The 21,486-nt window shown below is 29.6% G+C and overlaps 2 protein-coding genes across 4 annotated transcripts; one reads left to right on the forward strand and one right to left on the reverse strand.

Annotated features, from left to right (window-relative positions):
* Positions 1 to 1,041: 1,041 nt before the first annotated feature.
* Positions 1,042 to 14,136, reverse strand: LOC132941435 (UDP-glucosyltransferase 2-like). Of its 3 annotated transcripts, XM_061009486.1 has the most exons (6): positions 14,092 to 14,136; positions 13,919 to 13,981; positions 3,397 to 4,245; positions 1,974 to 2,193; positions 1,639 to 1,858; positions 1,042 to 1,573 (listed from the first exon to the last, which is right to left on the reverse strand). In XM_061009486.1, exons 3-6 carry the CDS (start codon positions 4,216 to 4,218, stop codon positions 1,288 to 1,290), a joined length of 1,548 nt encoding a protein of 515 aa, XP_060865469.1. In that variant the 5' UTR covers positions 4,219 to 4,245; positions 13,919 to 13,981; positions 14,092 to 14,136; the 3' UTR covers positions 1,042 to 1,287. The 3 variants fall into 3 exon arrangements, with proteins under 3 accessions (XP_060865469.1, XP_060865468.1, XP_060865467.1); XM_061009485.1 differs by lacking the exons at positions 13,919 to 13,981; positions 14,092 to 14,136 and adding an exon at positions 9,096 to 9,202; XM_061009484.1 differs by lacking the exons at positions 13,919 to 13,981; positions 14,092 to 14,136 and adding an exon at positions 9,036 to 9,191.
* On the forward strand, positions 13,948 to 20,275 carry LOC132941434 (acylamino-acid-releasing enzyme-like). The gene is given in 14 exon segments (XM_061009483.1): positions 13,948 to 15,614; positions 15,690 to 15,904; positions 15,978 to 16,120; positions 16,123 to 16,140; positions 16,229 to 16,374; positions 16,446 to 16,713; positions 17,412 to 17,560; positions 18,175 to 18,373; positions 18,765 to 19,016; positions 19,080 to 19,208; positions 19,293 to 19,501; positions 19,629 to 19,708; positions 19,860 to 20,075; positions 20,145 to 20,275. Coding segments are annotated over 14 exon segments (2,148 nt in total). The 5' UTR covers positions 13,948 to 15,605; the 3' UTR covers positions 20,260 to 20,275.
* The last annotated feature ends 1,211 nt before the right edge of the window (positions 20,276 to 21,486 follow it).

Genomic DNA, 21,486 nt, shown 5'->3' on the forward strand with positions numbered 1-21,486 from the left:
CGGCTGGTATATGTTACTATGAATGTCTGCAATTGTTGAGTGCTGACAATCGCCTAGTGAATGTTGACATGCATCTACTAGATTGTTGAATGTTGAAAAATTAAAATAATATAGACATGTACTAGTGGATGTTGACATGCACAACACGGTTTTGGTTAATGTTGACAGAGGTAGTTACGTATTCGCACATAATATTATACTACATTAGTACTTTAATAGTCTATATAGACAATAATATAAAATAGAAACAATATGTTGAGTTATAAATTAATTTTATTAGTTAAACAATATTATACTTGTATTATTAATTTAAATTATGATTACTTTACCTTACAAAAATTATGATTTTTAAAAAACGGGGAAAATTATTATAGGTACATATTGTAACATGCCAAACTGCATACTACATAATATTCCAACATTTCTACAACCACACTTTTTTGTGGTGAAATTTGTTTTGCAATTACATCTTGTATACTCTTGCCCACCAATGATGAATTTGATGCAGAAGCTTTCCTTAAGGAAATTTGTATCCCTTTGACCTTTGTACATCAGTGATTGACATTACATTTTCTTTAGATACTGAAAACTGGTTTCTGGTGTATAATTGATTTGTAGCACCATATTTGGTAGTTAATTCATAAAAATCATTACCTACTACATGTCTACATCTAATACTACAGCTAAAATATATTGCCGAAAAGTTAACTTAAAAATTAAAAAATCTTTACCCAAGTTCAACGTTTGTATATTGTGTAGGTATAAGCGCAAATAAATTACTTGACTAATAAACGTTTTTTCAACATTTTTATAAAAATTTAATTTAGAAATTGGCTATTTTTAATTTTTTTTAAAAAAAAAATCGATAAAATGTTGATTAAAATAAACAAATGTAAACTGTGCTTGAAACACAGCGTCTAATATATATATTTCAAAAAAATGTAAAACATTTTGATTAGACCAAAAGTTATTTAATTTGTCAGGTCGTTAATGTAACAAATATCAACGCAAAAAATTGTGACTAAGCCCCCCCCCCCTCCCCCCCAAATCGGGCACTATACATACAGGTATGCTACGCCGCCATTTTGCGACTAATAATCTTATGTGAATATGAATTTCTCCCCCTTTATTTTATCATTGATAAATGAGTCGCAAAATGGTGGCATAGCATACCCATTATATATAGAGCCTTAGTAGTACGTGTAAAACACAATGGTTATAACTTATAATGTATGTAGTAGTATGATTTCGAACAAGTAAAATATTTATTATTTGTGTAATTTTAATTTATTCACGTTTTGCTTTGAGATTATAGAAATATTTTTTAATGTGTTTACAAATCATTTTTAGGACATAATAAATTATGAACAAAATTACAAACGCTATGAATAATAATGTGATAATTACATCAATCAAAAAATATTGGTACCACGCCAAATTCATAGCGTGAGATTTTAAATTTGGTGCTCCGTTATGACGTAAAACGTACTCAGTCCAGTACACAACCAAGTCCGCTGATGACATGGGTCGGTCTTTGAACCGTTCGGAAGCGATTTTTGCGTTTTTCTGGTACCTGCAGACGTAAAACGGTGATTAATTATTTGCAAGTTTATTGAAATACAATATACAATTTCTCACCTCTTCTCGTTGATAATCTCCAAGACGGCGTTTAAAAACGTATCTTCGGTGACGGATAACAGGTTCATAGATATCGCCATCCCGGCGTCGACCAGATTGTCAATATTTCTCGGTTGGTCGTTGTAAATGGGAAAACCCAGTACCGGCACACCGGCGTCCACGGCTTCGTACACCCCGAGTATTCCTCCGTGACTGATAAAAAGTTTCACTTTGGGATGCACTACACAATAAATTTGGTATGCATAACATTTTACAATTAATCATAATACTATAGGTAGTCCAGTTTAAAACTATATAAAACTATATAATAATATATTGTATATTATGTCCCTTACAAAGTATATCGCGTTGTGGAATCCATTTCCTCGTCATCACATTCTTTGGTTTGTCTTTCATTTCACCTTCGTATTTCCACAACACTTTTTGGGGAACCCTAGCGAGCGCCTTTCGGAACGCGCTCTGAATATTTTCCGGTAACGACGACATCAAAACCATAGATCCGAACGAGAAGCAAATCACACCGTGAGGCGCGTCATCAATGAATTCTAAAATATCCTATTAACATGGAAACCAGTTGTATAAAAAAAAAAACTTTTGAAAATCATAACGCGGGTTCAGCTTTGTATGACGTACAGACGAGTCACGCTGTGTGTATTTAAGTAGTAGGTACCATGTATGTGTAAATTAAATTAATATATACTAGCAATAGGTACCTATGGTCATTTATATTAAGAGGACGGTACACCCACAAATGTTGTACTGTTGTACCCAACTTATTAGAAACCCAAAATTTGAAGTAAAGTTAAAAATAGTAACTTTAATTTGAACTTTTAACTTAACTAGATATAGTTATATACTTAGTTACTTTCATTACAGACATTACTTAATTGTTTGTTAATTAATGTGAAATCGACAAACCCAATTTCGCTTTAAAAAAATTAGTTAATTGATTTAGCTTTTAATTTTAATCTATTACATCTCAATTGATATGAGTAAAGCTATGAGTTAGGGCCATGCGAAGGCTTTTTTTTTTAAATTTTGGAACAATTCATAATACCAGAAAAAGCAAAATATGTGCGGTACAAAAAATTCACACTTGATAATAAGCAAGGCTTGGCATTAACGAGTTAAAAAGTTAGTTTTATTTTAACTTTTTAACTAACTAGTTACGTTTGGCTTTTCATTAACTTAACTGTTATCTATTACTAAATTTCTTTTTTAATTAACGTTAAATTAATTTATTTTGTTTTTAATTTTATTATATTTCACTATTTCAGTCTATTTTGTTTTCATATCAAAACATTTTTACTGTGATATCATTCGAATCTAACTTATATGGAAATACTGTATTAAGTATAAACACTATAGTCTATACTTACTTTAGTTTTGGGTTTGAAAAAAATTAAGTACGCTAGCATTGTATAAACATAAAACAAATTAACTTTTTTTTAACTTAATAAAAAGTTAACAAAAAGTGTGTATTAACATTTTACTTAACTGAGTTAACCAATAGTTAAATTAACTTTTAACTTTTAACTTTTTGTTATTGGTGCATATTAACTTAACTTAACTGAATTAAAAAAAATCATTAACTTGCCCAGCCTTGATAATAAGTCAAATTTTAAAAATAATTGAGTTGTCTCCTTAATAATAATTGACTCCTTATAGAGACTCCTAAGATTTGCTATTTCATGCGTCGGAAAGATGGAGTCAAATCATGCGGATAACTGATACGTTGTCCTCCTAATTATATTTTACCTTCGGTATCGGTTTGGGCGCCTCGAGGTGTATACCTCCGATTTGGACGACGTCCGGTGTCAGCGACCGAGCAGGTTCGATGATGAAATGCGTGTTGGAGAAAATCAACGATGGTTTGACTAGGTCCACAGAGTCGTACGGTTGATGGTCGGCAAGCCGGAACTGCCGTTCAATGTACCACTTCAGCGCTGAACAGTAGACGGTCAACACAGCGTTGATGAAACGCTCGTTGAATGTTTTGGGTGTGCCGCGGCTAGACAACATGTGTCCTGTTGACGCTGGATTCGGGGAATGGCCGGTCAACGGGCGTTCTAGGAACGTCACAATCGGAAACGGGATGACGTACACCATGGGTACACCGAGCAAGTTGGCCGCATACGCCACGCACTCGGACACCACCGGTTCTGTGATGAACATGTCGAATTTCCGCGCCGTCGCTCCGTCCAAGATGTCCACCATCCTTTGGTCTCCGTAAATCATGTTACAACTCATCCGTGTGAAGTTTACCATGTTAGGGATAGTTTTCCGCATTGTGCCGAAATTTTCGATTAGGAACGTCGTGTCCTTGGCAAGTAACATTAGAGCTTTCTCAGATACGTCCACCTCCGTGTAACCAGGACGGTCGCCGTCCATAAACGGCGTGAACACGGTTACGGTGTGGCCGCGGTCAGTCAACGCCCGTAACACGGCCCGCATCACGTTCCAGTGGCTCTTTCCCGCGATTGACTGCACCGCCAGGATGTTCGCGGCACCGACAGGCGTCCACTGGAGCAGTGCGGGCCATACGCACAAAGCAATCAACAACACCGAGAAACTCGACATTTTGATGATTTTTCACGTTCCAGTACTCTGTCAAACAATATAATATGGTATCATATTTATTTTTTTTAATTTTAATTTTCTATAAAAAAAATATTATTACTGGGTCACACTGAGAATTCACTATCGTGTGGAGGCCCGGGATATTAAATTATAATATTATTATTAGTCATATAAATAGATAATATATAGACCTTCAGGTGTGAAGATCAAGTTAGTTAACATTTTCACGATGGTGATTAAACAATAAAATTATGTAATGAGTTGAAAAAAAACTAAAAAATGAATAACGAATACAGTACCAGAAAAAAATTAAATCCTAAATAAATTAGGCCCTAATAAAAAAAAGCAGGTAAGTCGCTCTGCTGTACAGTAGATTACAAATGGGTCACTGTAATGGATGGTGTTAAATTTGTATAATGCAAAAACCGATTCTGAGCAGACGATTTGTCAGCCTAGGGTATTTAATATTATATTTATATTTTATATTAATATTATTAATACGGTAGCCGGTAAGTTTAATTAATATTATTTACATATTATCATATTTAAATATTTGTATATAATAATATACTGAGTATAGCTCACTCAGTGGCAGTGTTAGGTAGTAACGTAACGAAAGTAACGCGTTACGTAATTTCATTAGAATTATTTCCAAGTAACGAAAATGTAGTGGAAATTACTTTTGATAAGTAATTTCTATAGAATAACTCGGTTACAGTTTTTAATTATTAAGTACCTACATATTGCGAATTGAAAACAAAATCTTTGTCTATAATGCGGGTATTATATTATTATGTTTACTAATCTAATATGTATATTGTATTTAATTTTAACTCGCCACATTTCAGTTTTCAGTGGTTTTGACATTTGACATGTCGAATTGCACCATAAATCACGAAAATAGTTAATAAAATTTATTATTTAATTTGATTCTTCTAAATAGGTAAGTATACTCCGTTCCACGAGAGAATGCGACCGCCACGCGCATCGAAATGAATTAGCTCCAGCGTTGCCAATGTTTGTTCAGCGGGGAAAATATGACAAAATTACCGTCCCATGAACAATATTACCATACTTATTGGTTTTTTATTTGAGGTTAGAATTCAAACTATTGATTAAGGTTATCAGTTATAATTTTATTACTCCTTCATAACCGGTCCTTCGTCGTTCGCTGTGAGGATGAACTCTCACAAATCCGTTATATAAAAGCAGGTGTCCCCCAGGGAAGTATTCTTGCACCTACTCTTTACAATATATTTACCTCCAACATTCCTCACTTCGAGAACACCACTTCAAAAATTCCAATCTTTCCAATCAATTTGTCTTCGTCTCCTCTCAAACGCACCCTGGTACGTCAGCAACCTCACACTCCACTCTGACCTCAAAATCCCGTACATAAGCACCCTAGCCTCCCACTACTATAAATTATTTCACAATAACACAGTCAACCACCCTAATCCGCTCATTTCCAATCTCTCATCCATCTCTCTCCCCGATAACCCTCCACGTCGCCTAAAGCGAAATTGGCCCAGGGACCTCCTCAACCAATAAAAAAAAAAAAAAAACCTAAAAGTCTAGAATTGAAGTAGTGTCGCTTGGACACTCCCTTCCATCAAGCCGTCCAGTTTTGTATAAAAATCATCAACCATATTACTCATTGTATAGTTAATACAGATTGTATATATTTTCTTTTAATAAAAAAAAAAAAAAAAAAATTTTATTACTGGTCCGAATTCTTATCAAATTCTTATTAAATATTTATAAAATATTGTTATAATTAACCTATTAATAATTAATAACAATCTAAAATCTTCAGGTAAAAACTTATAATGGGTTATGGATATATTATAAAATGTAAATCACACTTTTATGCACATATCATTGTAAAATCTTTCTGATTAGAATCTAAAATTATTAAATGGTTAAAGCAATACATGAATGAATAATAAAACATAAATTTACAAATAAACATATTATACAAAAAAGTTAGCAACTATCACATCTTGTTACAATATATGTATGCCTGTGAAATGAAATGTCATTGGTCATTATTGTTCTGAGATCACGTAAAGTATAAAGTATAAATTGATTACAGACAACATGATAAAAAATTCAAAAACAAAAATTACATGATATAACTAATTATAGTTATGTTATTATCATAGAGTTATATGTCACTTGTATTTAAAAAAATATCTGTAATTTTTGTTAAACTTTACTGTACTTTAGGTTTATAATACTGTAAGCAGGGATTGGAACCGGAACCAGAAGCCATATTTTACAATGCTTAGAACCGGAACCCCAATTTAATATACAATAAGTTTTCCGGTTAGGTTAGGTTCTTATCGGTTCTAAGAAAAAGTCCTGTATTTCAAATAACTGAACATTTTATTTAAATTGGATTTTGTTGTAATCAAATAATTATTTTTCATAGAAATATTTTTATTTTGTACATTATAGTAAGATGTGGTATTTTAAAATTTTAACTCGAAATAATCGTATTATAGGTACGACCGAGACTGATTAATTTACACACATACTAGTTGCATTTTTCATTGGTAATGTACCGAGAATGGTCGACAACAATGATGTGTTTTTCTACTTTTTCTACAATCTTTACCAAATATCCACGACTATTACGAGAAATAATATTTATATAGTGTAATAACGTAGAAATAAGATAAATATAAATACGACTCCTGTCGATAGTTATATTAAAATATTAAAATTACGTTATTACCTTCCTCCAGGTGTTCGGAGGGCTCTCGAGATCGTGTATTCGAGAATTAGATCAAATACACCGTACAATATAATTTTATGGAAAAAAGCACATAGAATGTATTAGCTGCAATCAACATAAAATATTATGCCTTAGTTAAGTAATATTATATTGTAGGAGTTTTAGGTTTTAGATAAAACAAAGTAATACTTCAAATACACAAATTGAATTAAAGAACGCACTGATTATTGCTCGCATAAGGAGTCCAGTTGTCGCTCGTTGAAATCGGGTTTTTGGGACTTGAGAGGTTGTTACTCTGGTGGTTAGTGCTCATGCACTGGTTTAAGGGACGACGCGAGGATGCTGACCAGAGAGTGGTAGGCGGCTTTATCAAAAAGTTATCGTGAGCCTGGGAACTAGATTATTCTTTGGCGTCAGCATAAAATAAAGGTTTTAGTGAATTTGTGTGTTGTTGAAATTTGTTGTAAAGTCTGATGTAGTATATTTTGGAGATTTGGTTGAGATTTTGGATTTTGAGATCTTTGTGGAGATTATTGTTGGTTAAATACCAGGGTGCAGATGTAACTAGTCGAAGGCATATTGACTGAAAGGCGTGAATTGTACGGGTGTTTGAGGGTTTAGAGGCACCCCATAACTAAACGCCATAGGTCCATAGTGGCCTGAGTAATAACTTATAAATTAGCAGTTTGGTGTTTATATTCATTTTGGATTTCAGTAAGTAAGTAGGTATAAAGAAAATTTCAAGTCGAAATGATTTTGAAGTATTTTTTTATGGCATCAAATTTTATGGTTTTTTGAAAATTGCCCTTTACTTAATTTAAAAAACATATTTATTGAAATAACATTTAATTAACTTATAAAGTTAAATAATTCACAACTGTTATGAAATTAAAATGTGTTACATAATATTATGAATTATCTAATATACTTAATTCCTCTTATGTTTGTAATAAATAGGTAGGTACATTTAAAAAAAAAATGTTATCTTTTTTTTTATCTGGCTAATAAATGTTGATTTTTTATCTTTATCTAGATAGCTATTCCAGCAATTAATAATTACAAAATAATAATAATTATTAAATAAAAAATTATCTTTATACAACACTATTTATGCCTACCAAAATTATAAATAACAAGCACATCAAATTACATTTTTATGAGCGTTTGAAATTCATATTTTTACAATATTGGATAATCACTTGATTTCTCATAGGTAGTCATTTTGTTATTTTATTGTTATTTAAAAACGAATAACTGTAGATACATTAAAATTTTACCGAATGTTTATATTTTCATTTTCTATACACCATAAAATTTTGAAAATATTTTGACTCTTTTTGAGCTATTTACGGACATAGTCAGTTTTCAATTTTTTCAATTTTTTTTTCTTTAAATATCAATAAAATTTTATTTGTCTGGTAAAAAAGCGTGACAATTTAATGAAAGGCTCCTGATATATTGTTACAATAATAGTTGAAAAATATAAAAATACATAGGCACAATTTTTATTTATAAGCATTTAAATTTCGAATTTTGACAAAATGTATCAAATTAAAAATTTAAAAACTATTTTGAAGTTGAAAATGTATTAAATTTATAAAATTAGCAACTTTTATAGCGAAGGATTGAAAATTTAAAACAAGGTTCTACGTAAATAGGTCAATATTTAAATTACTTTATTCACAATAATACCATCAAATATACTTAGTATTATCATAGGCTGACTGATCGTTTTCGCTCAGAATCGTTTTTCTTATACAATGATATTATATCATTGAATTCAAATTTAACACCATCCATTACAGTGACCCACTTGTAACTTACTGTACAGCAGAGTGACATCCACTTACCCACTTTTTTAGTATTGATTTAATACGCTGTGGCTCGATCCATAGTATATTATGATCTAAAGTTACCACTTTCCACAGAATATTCTGTTATGTTTTTTTATACCTATCGTCATTCGTGATATCGTAATATAATGACCGTATTATTGTTACGTGTATTAATTATTATTAGTTATTACTGTTATTATTTCGTTTTTAAATATAGAGTTAGAAAACAAGTACCTACTTACATATTATGTACTTAGAAATATGTTAAAGTATTTTTTTCTGAGTCAGCTTGTTTCTATTACCGTTGGTGTGAATCGGTTTGCGAGGTATCGTCGTTGTGCTGATGGTGAATTTCCAGAGCTATTGTGGAAGACTGATACGGAATGTTTGAAAAAATGCTGTGTTTCACAGTCGTTAGGTTAGGTTTTACACCTCTTTCAACGTTTAAATTTTCGATATCATGTTTTTGAATATATTAACCTTCTAATTTATTTAAGGTTAAATCCTACTGTCATTGACAATTTCACAGTAAAAATGTATTATATAATGTTATTAATATTACTATTAATACTACCTAGATTACTACCTAGACACAAGTCAAACACGTTTGAAAATTCAGATAGGATTTTTTAGTGGTTATGGGTATTTGAACATTAATGGGTGGCTTCTTACTCAAGAAATCCATGTTATATTGTTATGTAACCTTTACCTTATATGCTTATTGGGCTTAATTGTATAGATTGTGTAAGTAAATTTGTGAAATAAAAAAACCTCAAGAATAATCGTATGCATACTAATTAAATTTAAAAAATAAAACTGTTTTTATATTTCTTAGATATTTTGGTTTCAGAATAACCTACTTACGTGGAATCTTGTTTTAAATGTTCAATCCTTAGCTATAAAAGTTGAACATTTTTAACTACAAAATAATTATTAAATTTTAAATGTGATAAAGTTTGTCAAAATTTGAACTTTTAATGGTTATAAAAAAAAATTGTGCCTATGTATTTTTAATATTTTTCAACTGCTATTGTAACAATATATCAGTAGTTTTGTATTAAATTGTCATGTTTTTTGATCTAACAAATAAAATGTCATGGACCTTTAGGTATAGAAATAAAAACTAAAAAACCTGAAAATTGAAAATGTCCGTAAACAGCTCAAAACGAGTCAAAATATTTTAAAAATTGTATCAAGTATGGAGATTTATAAAATAAACATATGGTGTATATTTCAAGTATATACAGTTTTTTTATTTTTGAATTACGACAAAATAAGAAAATCACTACAAGAGAAATCGAAATAATATCCAATGTTGTTAAAATTAAAATGAGCCAATATCATAGCACAAAGACTATAAAATAATTAATAATTCATGATGAATTTTTCTATACATTATATTAATATTAATATTATAAGTAGAGTCTTTATTATTTGTATTTTTTTCTTTTCTTCGCGTTTTGTTTCCGCACTGCAAATATTTTTTTATTCAATGGAAAATATATAATAATATATATACCCACCTAAAAGTTAGGTTAATTAATTTAGGCCCGGTTTTTCAAACATATTTATTCATCGAAAACATGAGTAATTCGACTGATAAAACAAAATAGATAATTAACAGTTTTTCAATGTCAGAATAAGTCTTATTCGATGAATAAACCACGAATAACTTATTGGGTACTTTTTTGACCAAATAACAAGTTATTCGACGTATAAATGTGTTATTATACATTAATGTTGAAATAAATTAAACAAATTTTCGGTCGGTCAAAAAAATTAAAAATTGAATACTAGGCTCCTCGTAAGTTAATTATCAATAATAATGTTTTATTCACTCGATATTTCTCATACAACAATTTTCTTATTTTATTGTTAATCAAAAAGTATTAACCGTAGGTACTTGACATTTTCATCAATTAATGTTTATTTAATCATTTCCTATAGGTACATGATAACATTTTCAAAAATATTTCGAAATATTTTTAAGTTATTTATATTTTATAGACATTTTTGATATTACATTTTTTTAGTTTTTTATTCTATAAATGTCAATGAAATCTTATTCGTTAGGTCAAAAATCCTGAAAATGTTATACAAGATTTCTCATAAGTTGATATAATAGCAGTTGAAATATATTAAAAATACATAGGCATATATTTTTATTTTATAATTGTTTAAAGTTAAAATGTTGACAAAATGTATTACATTGAAAATGTACAAATAATTTATTTGTTAAAAATTTATAAAACGTTGAGCTTTTATAGCTAAGGATTGAACATTCAAAACAAGGTTTCACATACCTAAGTGGTTTATTCTATAACAAAGAAATCTAAAAAATATACAAACATAATCCAGACTAACAAACCGTCTCCGCTCAGAATCGTTTTTCGTAAACAATGATATTATATACCTACTATCATTGAATTCAAATTTAATACCATCCATTACAGTTACCCACTTGTAACCTACTGTACTGCAGAGTGACATATCCACTTACCCGCTTTTTTAAAATTACTGGAGTAAACTCTTATTTTGGATACACCCACCCACCTTAAAAGATAAACCGCTGTATGCACAGTCATTTAAGTATTACTTAAAATTAATTTAAGTGTCATCTAAGCACGATCCCTATTAAAATTCCGTTGCACAGTCATACTTATAGAATACCTAGCTGTCACTTAAGGTTTCTCTTAAAATTAAGAGGTGGATAGATTACCTTTAACAGGTCCGTAAACTATGATTTTTTTAATCATTTCAACATAATAATAATGATGGAATCAATCTGTTAAAATGTTTAACAAAATTACCGTTCTACAGTGCATCGATTTAAGTTTTTTTTTATTCAATTTTCAATACTTAATGTACAGTTAATATATTTAATTATATATTTTTTTTTATGCCCTTTATTAGTTATAAGTTATAACTATACATTACAATAATAATTGTGGTTTGCCAATCCCATCTATTTTTAAACTCATTTATAACAACACTAGTTGACCGATCTTCCTCCGGCAAATTATTTTTTATTATAGCTTAACAAAAAAAAGAAATAGATAATTTGTAATTAAGTAATCTATATATATTATATAATTATTATTATTATAAAAGGAAGCGCTTAGGTCAGAGACGTTCAAAACAAGTTTCCTTCGTCTCCAAAATCAGGTTAGATTCTTATATATTATAAAAATTGCGGTTAATTATTCCAAAATGTGAAAATTGAAGATTTTTGGTAGGTATTCAAAAATAGTTAAACTACAACTATGTTTCAAAAATATTGAATTTCGTTTTTTAGATTAAGAGTGGAAAGATGAATGTATTGATTTTACAATGATGTGTGTTTTTTTTTGTGTCTGTGTACACGATAAGTAGTCGAAATAAAACTTCGATTTTCAACTTTAGTATCTTGTTCGATGGGAAAGTGAATATTGTTGGTGCATTGAAGAGGTCAAATTTTAAAATTCCCAGAAATGTTCAAAAGCACCGTGAAAAACAAAAGAAAAATTAAGGAAAAACGGGAATTTTTACACAAAATCGACTTTGGTAACTTTAAAACAAATGACCGTAGATACATGCAATTTTAACTGGTTGTTTATGTTTGCATTTTCTATACACGATAAAATTTTCAAAATATTTTGATTTTTTTTGAACTGTTTAGGGACATTTTCAGTTTCCAATTTTATTAGTTTTTTTTCTATGAATGTCAATAAAACTTTATTTGTTGGGTAAAAAAGCGTGAAAATTTAATGCAAGGCTTCTGATATGTTGTTGCAATAGCAGTTGAAAAATATTAAAAATACATAGGCACAATTTTTTTTATAAGCATTTAAAGTTCAAATTTTTAAAAAATTATTTTGTAGTTAAAAATTTATGAAATATTCAACTTTCATAGCTAAGGATTGAAAATTTAAAACAAGGGTCTACGTAAATAGGTTATATATAAATTACTTTATTCACAATAATATCATCAAATATAGGTACTTAGTAATATCATAGGCTGACTGATCGTTTTCGCTCAGAATCGTTTTTCTTAAACAATGATATTATATCATTGAATTCAAATTTAACACCATCCATTACAGTGATCCACTTGTAATCTACTGTAAAGCAGAGCGGCATCCACTTACCCACCTTTTTATTCTATGAATATCAATACAATTTTATTTGTTGGGAAAAAATGCTTAAACATGTAATACAAGGCTCCTAATATATTGTTACAATGAAATTTGAAAAATATTAAAAATCCATAATCACAATTCTTTTTTTATAAGCAATTTTCACATCAAAAATGTAATAAAAATTAAATTTTTAGAATATAAAATTGATCTTTGCAGTGGATATTTTAAGAAATTATCATGGGCGACATAAAAAAAAAATTCACGCTGACTATCAAGATCAACATTATTATGAGGTTATAAAAAACTTTTCAGTATTAAATATTATAGAAAACATTACCTATATCTAACAGTACCATCAAAACTTACAACACATAAATAATTACAAATAATTTATGAGTTAGGTAAATTAATTCTTATTAATTACAAAAAATGGAATCAATATTGTCAATGACATACAATATACATAATATAGGAGTATAATAATTAATAACACTATAAAAATAGGTATAAGAATTAAAATTATATTATTTTTTTAAACTTTTTCAAAGAACTTTTGTTACTTTTAACTAACTTAAATAAAGATAGTTACATTTTTTTCCATGTTATTTAGTAACTTATGTTTTATGAGTTACATTATTTTATTGTCATGTCAAGTTAATTTTATTCCTAAACCACAGATCAAAATATATTACATTTTGTAAAAATGAATTTAAAAATAAAGTGATAATAATCCTAAATATTAAATATTATATTAATTACCTAATATATAATAATTTATAATAATAGTTATTATATTGAATATTCACAGAAATTAACAGAACATTAATTATATTACATCAATACTATTTTTACTAGTATTTATAACCAATGGTAATTTATTATCAAAGTATATATATTTCATATAGTTTTTTTGTATTTTGTAATATATTATAATTATTGAAAATAGGTACTGTATTTAGTTTAAGTCCAAGTATAAAATATTAGATTTTAAATTATTTTATATTTACCGAAAGTCGTCCTGTTGCCGTAATATTGTATGACGTATTACCTTGAAGACTTGAACGTTTAAGCTGTTTAAAGGTTCAAAGTGAAATAATTATTTAGCTAATAGCTTGTGGGAACAAGGACTAAAATAAAATCAAAAATAATCAATTTGTAGATATTTGCGGGGACTACTTACGACCAGATAAAACATGTCGCATTGTCACATGCCGCGTGGAATAAATCACTTTTTTGGATTGTATTATTCTATGGATAAGTACTGCTTACGGGCTACAATGAACGGTCATATGGATTTTCTATTCTCAATAATTATTTGTCAAACGAAATGATATACGTCATAAATAAATAACAAAATTAAACATAGTTAAATAATCAATAAATACAATTTTATAATAATTTCAAACATCGATATTTTTATGTCGCCCAGTAATTAAATATATCATCTACTAGGCAGCAAAAAGTTTTCTCTGGGCGACAGAAATGTCACCCAGTATATTAGTTAAAATATCCACTGGGTCATTGATCGGCAAAATTGAGTCGTATATCAATATTATTCTGATATTCCGTGAAATCTTGATTTCATATATCCGGATAAACCAGATTGTACGGGCCGGAGTATCTAAGCTCCTTGACCTGGTCTTGCATAACCTCATCTAACCCCATATTGATGATAAATAATTATTTTTTACACTTATTGTAAGAATTAATTGAAATTAATATGATTTCACTATAATGGATCGAAAAATTAAATGAAAACCAGATCCTATCTCCACTGTAAGATTCACGAATAACAAAACACAACAATATAAATAGAAAAAATCACGTCGAGGTCACCAAAATGTACGGGCCGGAGTATATAATAATAATATACGAGTCCGGACACCAAACTCCTTTTTTTACGCCACTAACACCTACGTCTAAAAAATATAAAATGGAGGACTAGCTGGTGTGTAGTGTTGTAATAGCTCGAACAGTAGTGGTCGGGATCGCCTAGCAAATACTGTCGGCTATGTAGTGCTTGTTGTGGATTATGTGTATTTGTGTATTAATATGTGTATGTATGTGGGTGCGTGTACAATAAAACAAATAATAATAAAATGGTTGACACACGTCGGTGTTCTCGGTAAGACGTACAAAACAGGACAGATTTACGGCGGCCGTGCTAAAATATTCGCATAGACGGCGCGGCGGCGTGCGATAACGTTTAATCTACATATTATATAACTCACAAAACACATTCAATACGAAAATAAATATTATATAACTCACAAAACACATTCAATACGAAAATAAAACAATACAAATAAGGTGGTATGTGTGTGTGAGACCAGCTGTCTTCAATGACCAGTAATAATTAACAAATAATAGTGTTGCGGCGGCAACACAGATTTTTAAAATTCGAACCTACCAATCTCTATAAAAATACTAAATATGCAATATAATACCGGTTTTAAAACACCGCGCATCCAACCACCACCCATTAACCAGCCTTGTCCTGTGTGCGATTATGTCACAGTTTGTTTGCCGTAAGAATTTCGTCGTTTACCATGGTAGTACTATAGTAGACACTTATAGTAGTACACTTCTACACTAATACCATTGTAAAATAGTTTATTTGGATTTCGTCTATCCAAACCAAATAGCACGAGTTTTGGTAGGATAATTGGAATAATATACCAACCTATTTTTCAAATGGCTCAAGTAAGGATAAATAATATAAAGTTAACGTACGTTTATGATTTATGTAATATTGTTATTAATTGTGTGATATTCCAGTTAGATAAAATTGTGGAAGCATATCGTGTGACGGCACAATATCCGGTATTACTATCTGCTAGAATACTTAATTCCTCAAAAACTTCTGTTAGTGTTCATTCTGTTTGGATACAAAAAGTTTTGGAGAGGCAATCAGTAATGAGGTTCCGGCAAACTGTCTTTTCAGATTATAAGACTTATACCTTAACCTCACCGCCAACTGACATAACAAATGAGTATAAATACATATAAGCCATAGTAACATTATTCATGAGTACCTATATGGCAAAATAAATAATACGCATTTAGGTTAATCAGTGCGTACTCAAAATCAAGTAAGTATTTTTGTGTGGTCAGAGAAGTGAAATCTGGAAATGAAATCAAACAGTACTTGGAAGTATGGGCTGATTGTTCATTGGTAAAAAATTATGACTTGAACGCTTTAGATGTGCACGAAAAATTTATGCTGATGGTTAGTATGAATAATTATAAAATTTACATAATTTATTATTATAAATGTAATTTAATGTGCATTGTACATTCTGATTATTCATTTATAGCCGAATTTGGAACTTTAGAGTGGTCTCCTGATGAAACAAAAATTATTTACATTGCTGAGAAAAAAGTTCCAAAGTCAGAACCATTTTATAAACAAAAACCAAGAGCACCTCGTAAAGATGGTGTGGATAATAGTGACACTGTGCCGGTATACCTTTTAAACATTTTTACAACTGTGTGAGATATTTATATTTAATAATAATGATACATATTTGTTAGGGTAAAGAATATGAATGGACCCAAGATTGGGGCGAACAGTTGGCCGGAAAGATTACTCCAGTTTTGATAGTATGTGATATAAAAACAGATACTATAGATATCCTTTCAAATATTCCAAATAATGTTAATCCTGCAACTGCAACATGGACACCTGATGGAAAAGGAATCGTGGCAATTGGACATATAATCACACCTCGTAAATTGGGTCTAATTTACTGTGCTAATAGTCCTAGCATTGTATTTTCTCTCACATTAGATGGCCAATATGGTTAGTACATTACGGACTACGGTATATTAATATGTTGTATGGCTTTAATTTTTCAAATTAAAATATAACCTATTATCATTGAACTTTTTAAAATTATATTTTATTAATTACATATTTTGTGTGAAAAAATCTAATTTTGAATACCTAGTTCTTTTGCAAAACCTCTTTACTTATGTAAGTAAGAAATAATAGAGATATCTAATATTACCTATTGTAATATTATGGTTGATAAAGGAGTATCAAGATATTTTATATTTAAATTAATATTCTGTATTTCTGTATAAATGTTAAGGAAGTGCCTGTTATTTCTGATGGTCGGTAGAGAATAGTTAAAAATGTAATTAATAGTTATAAATGATTAATTTTTTATTTTAATTTATCTTATGGTTCTAAAATATTTATCAATGGTGTCCTTTGAGTACCTATATAATATTTTTAATTATTAGCTGGTTAGCCTAGTAGTTATTATTTGCTATTAATTTGCTAAATATTTGCGTTAGTTTGGATAATTGTATGAAGGTGGGGGAGGGGGCTAACTTCACGACCATGTCTGGTTGGGCAGTATAAATTCTATTATTTATCGTTTTAAATTAGAAAGTATTATTAGATACCAATTTATAGGTGTTTTCACATACTTAAGTTAATATATACACTTTACTAATAATTTTTCCTTAAATAATTATTATTTTATTGCATAGATGTGCTGAGTTCCAATTCAGAACAATTGTGTGTGAGGTATCCCAGGTTCAATTTGAATGGCACAAAGCTTGTGTGGTTAGAACGCTTAGCAGGTGGACCACACAATTCATGCTATAAACTGATCTCTTGTGATTGGTCTACAAAAGAGGTTATTTTATTCACATTTTGTTTTTTAGTTCTATGAAAATTACACTTAAGGTCCCGGTGCCAGTTTTTCAAATTTTCCAAAATTCTATAAAATTTGAAAATTAAATTTTATATTTTAGTTGCCACCTCAATTATAAGACTTTTCCACTAATCTACTACCCGATACCTATTTAGGGGGGGGGGGGGGGTTGACAGGGTGTATTATATCGAAAAAAATGACTTTACGGGAATAACTCTCAAGCTTTGTAGAACTGTCGGATTTTGATGACTATTATTTTATCTGAAAGAAGAAGACTTCCTACAGCCCACATCGATCTCTGATTTTGTATTTTATTTCAAATAATTGTATTAAAAAGTTTGGAAAAAAATAGTTTTTATCTTGTATTTTTTTAGACATATTAGGATAAAGTTTGAGAATGAAATATTGAAAAACAGAGATCGATGTGGGCTGTAGAATATTTCCCTCTAGTAATTAAAAAAAAAAAATTATGAAATTTGATTGATTCTACAAGGCGGTATCGTTATTCCGGCAGAGTGTGTTTTTGAGGACAAAATGGCATCGGCACCGGGTTCCTTAACATCATAAACTAATATAATTATTTATTATTACTCTAGACTATTACGGTCGTTGATTTTGACAATCGAATACTTCACAATACTGATTATTACAATGAACAATTACCATTCTATGGCCTATATGACCATATAAATCCTATCAATATATTACCAAGAAATTGCTGGCTGAATGATCATAAAACCCTTGTATTGAGTACTCCTCAAGGTGGTTCAATACACACATTCGCTATTGACACTGGTAATAGTTGTACTTTTTTAGTTTATAGTTAACAGTGTTGAATGTTGATAGGAACATAGTTTTATGTTAAGCGGACATCGTACCCGCATATGGTGTCTCCGTCTTACACACGTACGACATAGAACATTTTCGTTCGCTAGTTCCTATAGGGTGCTGTTAGTTTTGATGTTAGAGTGAATTTACCTATCATTAAACTTTTAGGTAAGTACATTGTCTGTGCCCTCTCTTTGTTTTTTTACGATAGTTTAATATCTTACAAACAGTACATTATTGAAACTAGTAAACGAAAATTTGGTATGTCATACGTGTGTAAGACGGAGATAACACAGGCGGGTACGACGTCCTCTTAAACAAAATATTTTTGAAACCATAATTTTTAATTATTTTTCAGAATCTAAAGATATCCGTTATCTTCCAATCACCAAACCGTTTCATGAAAGTGTCAATATAATAGATGTTTGCAACAATGTTTTAGTTTGTTATAAATCATCGCTTAATAAGCCTGGGCAATTATTTGCCATAAAAATACTTTCCACGTGTGAAGCATATGATTTTACCAATATTTCCATTCACGAAATTTCGCCATCTCATAGTCTTCCTAATAGTGACAACTTTGTTGTTGAGCATGGTTATACTCTTTACAGTAAGATACAAATAATTAAATTAATTACTGAGATCTGTTATTGATATTTGATTTAATGTATAGATAAACCTACTACAATTTTTTATGGACCAAAAAATAATAATTGTCCTTTGATTGTATGGCCACATGGAGGCCCTCATTTATCATCTTTAGACTCTTATAGAGCAGATTTTGCATTCTTTGTTCAGATAGGTAATGACAAGTTATAATAATATTTTTATTACAGTTTTTATAGTTTTAGTTATCACTTATTTGTTATTATTGTCGTGTTACCAGGTTTTGCTATGTTGTTTATAAATCATCGAGGATCCACAGGCCTAGGTAAAGATTATCTTGAATCAATAATTGGTAATATAGGTAATTTTGACGTCAATGATGTTTACAATGCAATTCAGTCTAATCCTTTGTGGTCCAATAGAAAATTGGTGTCATTTGGTGGTTCATATGGAGGGTTTTTGGTTATACATTTAAGTGGACAGTATCCAGTAAGTACTGTTTTGTGCATTACTTACCTAACCATATATTAATGCACCCTAATAAAACATTAATGTTTCACGTGCATAGTAAAACTTTTACAGTTACATTTTAATTTATTGAATAATTTAATTGCAGTTATTATTTAAAGCAGTGTGTGCACTGAATCCTCCTACTGATTTAATAGCTGTTTTTGGGTCAAGTGATATTCCTGACTGGTATGTTGTATATGTCTTATATTGTTGTGTGTATAGCAGATTTTTTCAAGATTTTTTTATTTTAGATTTAATTTAAAAGTGTACAAATTAGCATATAGTATAGTGATTCTAAACTGAACAAAGATATATACCTATTTTTACTTGTTTGCAGGGTGATTACAGAAGTTGGTTATAATTTCTCTGACGTAGATTCCTTGGCAAATTCCAAAGATGTTTTAATGAAATTAGCAGATTGTTCGCCGTGCAAAAACGTTCATAAAGTTCAAGCTCCTACACTTTTATTACTCGGTGAAAAAGATGTACGCATTCACCCATCCATAAGTCTAGCATATTACCATCTTCTTAAGAAAAACGGTGTTATATCTAGGTAAATTTACTTTGTTAATTAGTAGTTATTACCATAGTAAGTTAAACTTATTATATTTTGTTATTGCAGAGTGTTGATGTACGACGATTGTCATCCATTACATACTGTTGCCGCTGACATGGATAGTCTTATAAATGCAGCATTATGGTTTATCAAGTATTTAAATAGTGATTTGGAAAAATAAATTATTCTTTATTAATTGTGAATTGTTGGATATTATTGTATTACATGAGTACATAGGTACTTAATTTGAGTAAATACCATAGATAATAAAGAATGGATAGGCCACAGCCTATATTTTCATTTAGTCTGTGGTATTGATTTCATTACCTATGTTTTTAGCTAAACTACGAACTAAGATAATATGAATTGGAAACGATACTCGTATAAGCGGCCCAGTTTACGCACGGACATTCCGTAGAAGAGGAAATTGGGAGGCTATAGTGCTATCAAGGTAACTTGTCTTATCCTGGCGCCTAATTCCCATAGCCATATACATAGATTAAATCTTTTATTTATGGTCAATGGTCACATATAATATATAAACGTTAGTAAATTAATAATTTCATTAATTAATAATTAAGTTTTTTATCCGTATAGTATTCAATTTATAAATCTATTCAGTTTGATAAAGGTCTGTGTTAGGTTAATAGTTAAATACCATATATATAATTAAACTAGGTTTGTATACCATATGGTTCTCCAGTTAGGTCCACATTCAAAAAATAAAATGAATGTCATCTAAACTTTTCTTGTTTAATGTACATTAATATACATGTAAATTGTAAACCCAAATAATATTAACTCATCCAGAAGATCTGATCTTCTACTACATAATTTGTTGTGCATATGTGTGTACCTTTATTTTTATGTTTAGTGCAGATTTTTGATTTTAAGGAAGTTCAATGTATATTTTGAAAGTGAAGTTGGAAATCACGTTTACTTTGATACATATTTTTTGTGAGCCAGTTATAGACTATTTGATGCAATTGTAAATTTGTTGTGAAGTTGATCGAGACCAAATATTTATGATCAAACAGGTAATTTAGATTTAAATGTACAACGGACTATTTTGAGTTCAACATAAAATGTATATACTAATTGGTTACAGATATTATTATTAGATCAAATTTAATGATTTATGAGTTTATTACTATTATTATAATTACTCCTATTGAATTTTTTGGAGAAGCAATTACCTGCAGCAAGTGCATACCAAGTGGGCTACTTTCCTTTAAATAGGCCTTAACAAAGATAATCAACCATACCCCCCCCCCTCAATAAAAAAGGAGATATTTAATACAACCTACCCTATTGTACCTACTTGTGTTTCACAAAAACTTTTTTTATGTTTCAACACTTAGATTATTATTAAAAAAAATAAGTTAGTAATGGTAAGTACCTATATTTT

The sequence above is a fragment of the Metopolophium dirhodum genome, chromosome 3, assembly GCF_019925205.1.
Source record: "Metopolophium dirhodum isolate CAU chromosome 3, ASM1992520v1, whole genome shotgun sequence".
NCBI lineage: Eukaryota > Metazoa > Arthropoda > Insecta > Hemiptera > Aphididae > Metopolophium > Metopolophium dirhodum.

What these genes read in the sequence shown, in the direction of transcription:
- LOC132941435 (XM_061009486.1), bottom strand. Translation starts at nt 4,218, where the DNA reads ATGTCGAGTTTCTCGGTGTTGTTGATTGCTTTGTGCGTATGGCCCGCA. An exon ending in CGCCCAAACCGATACCGAAG is followed by an intron (nt 2,194 to 3,396) that starts GTAAAATATAAT and finishes CCATGTTAATAG; the next exon opens with GATATTTTAGAATTCATTGA. An exon ending in GAGATTATCAACGAGAAGAG is followed by an intron (nt 1,574 to 1,638) that starts GTGAGAAATTGT and finishes TTACGTCTGCAG; the next exon opens with GTACCAGAAAAACGCAAAAA.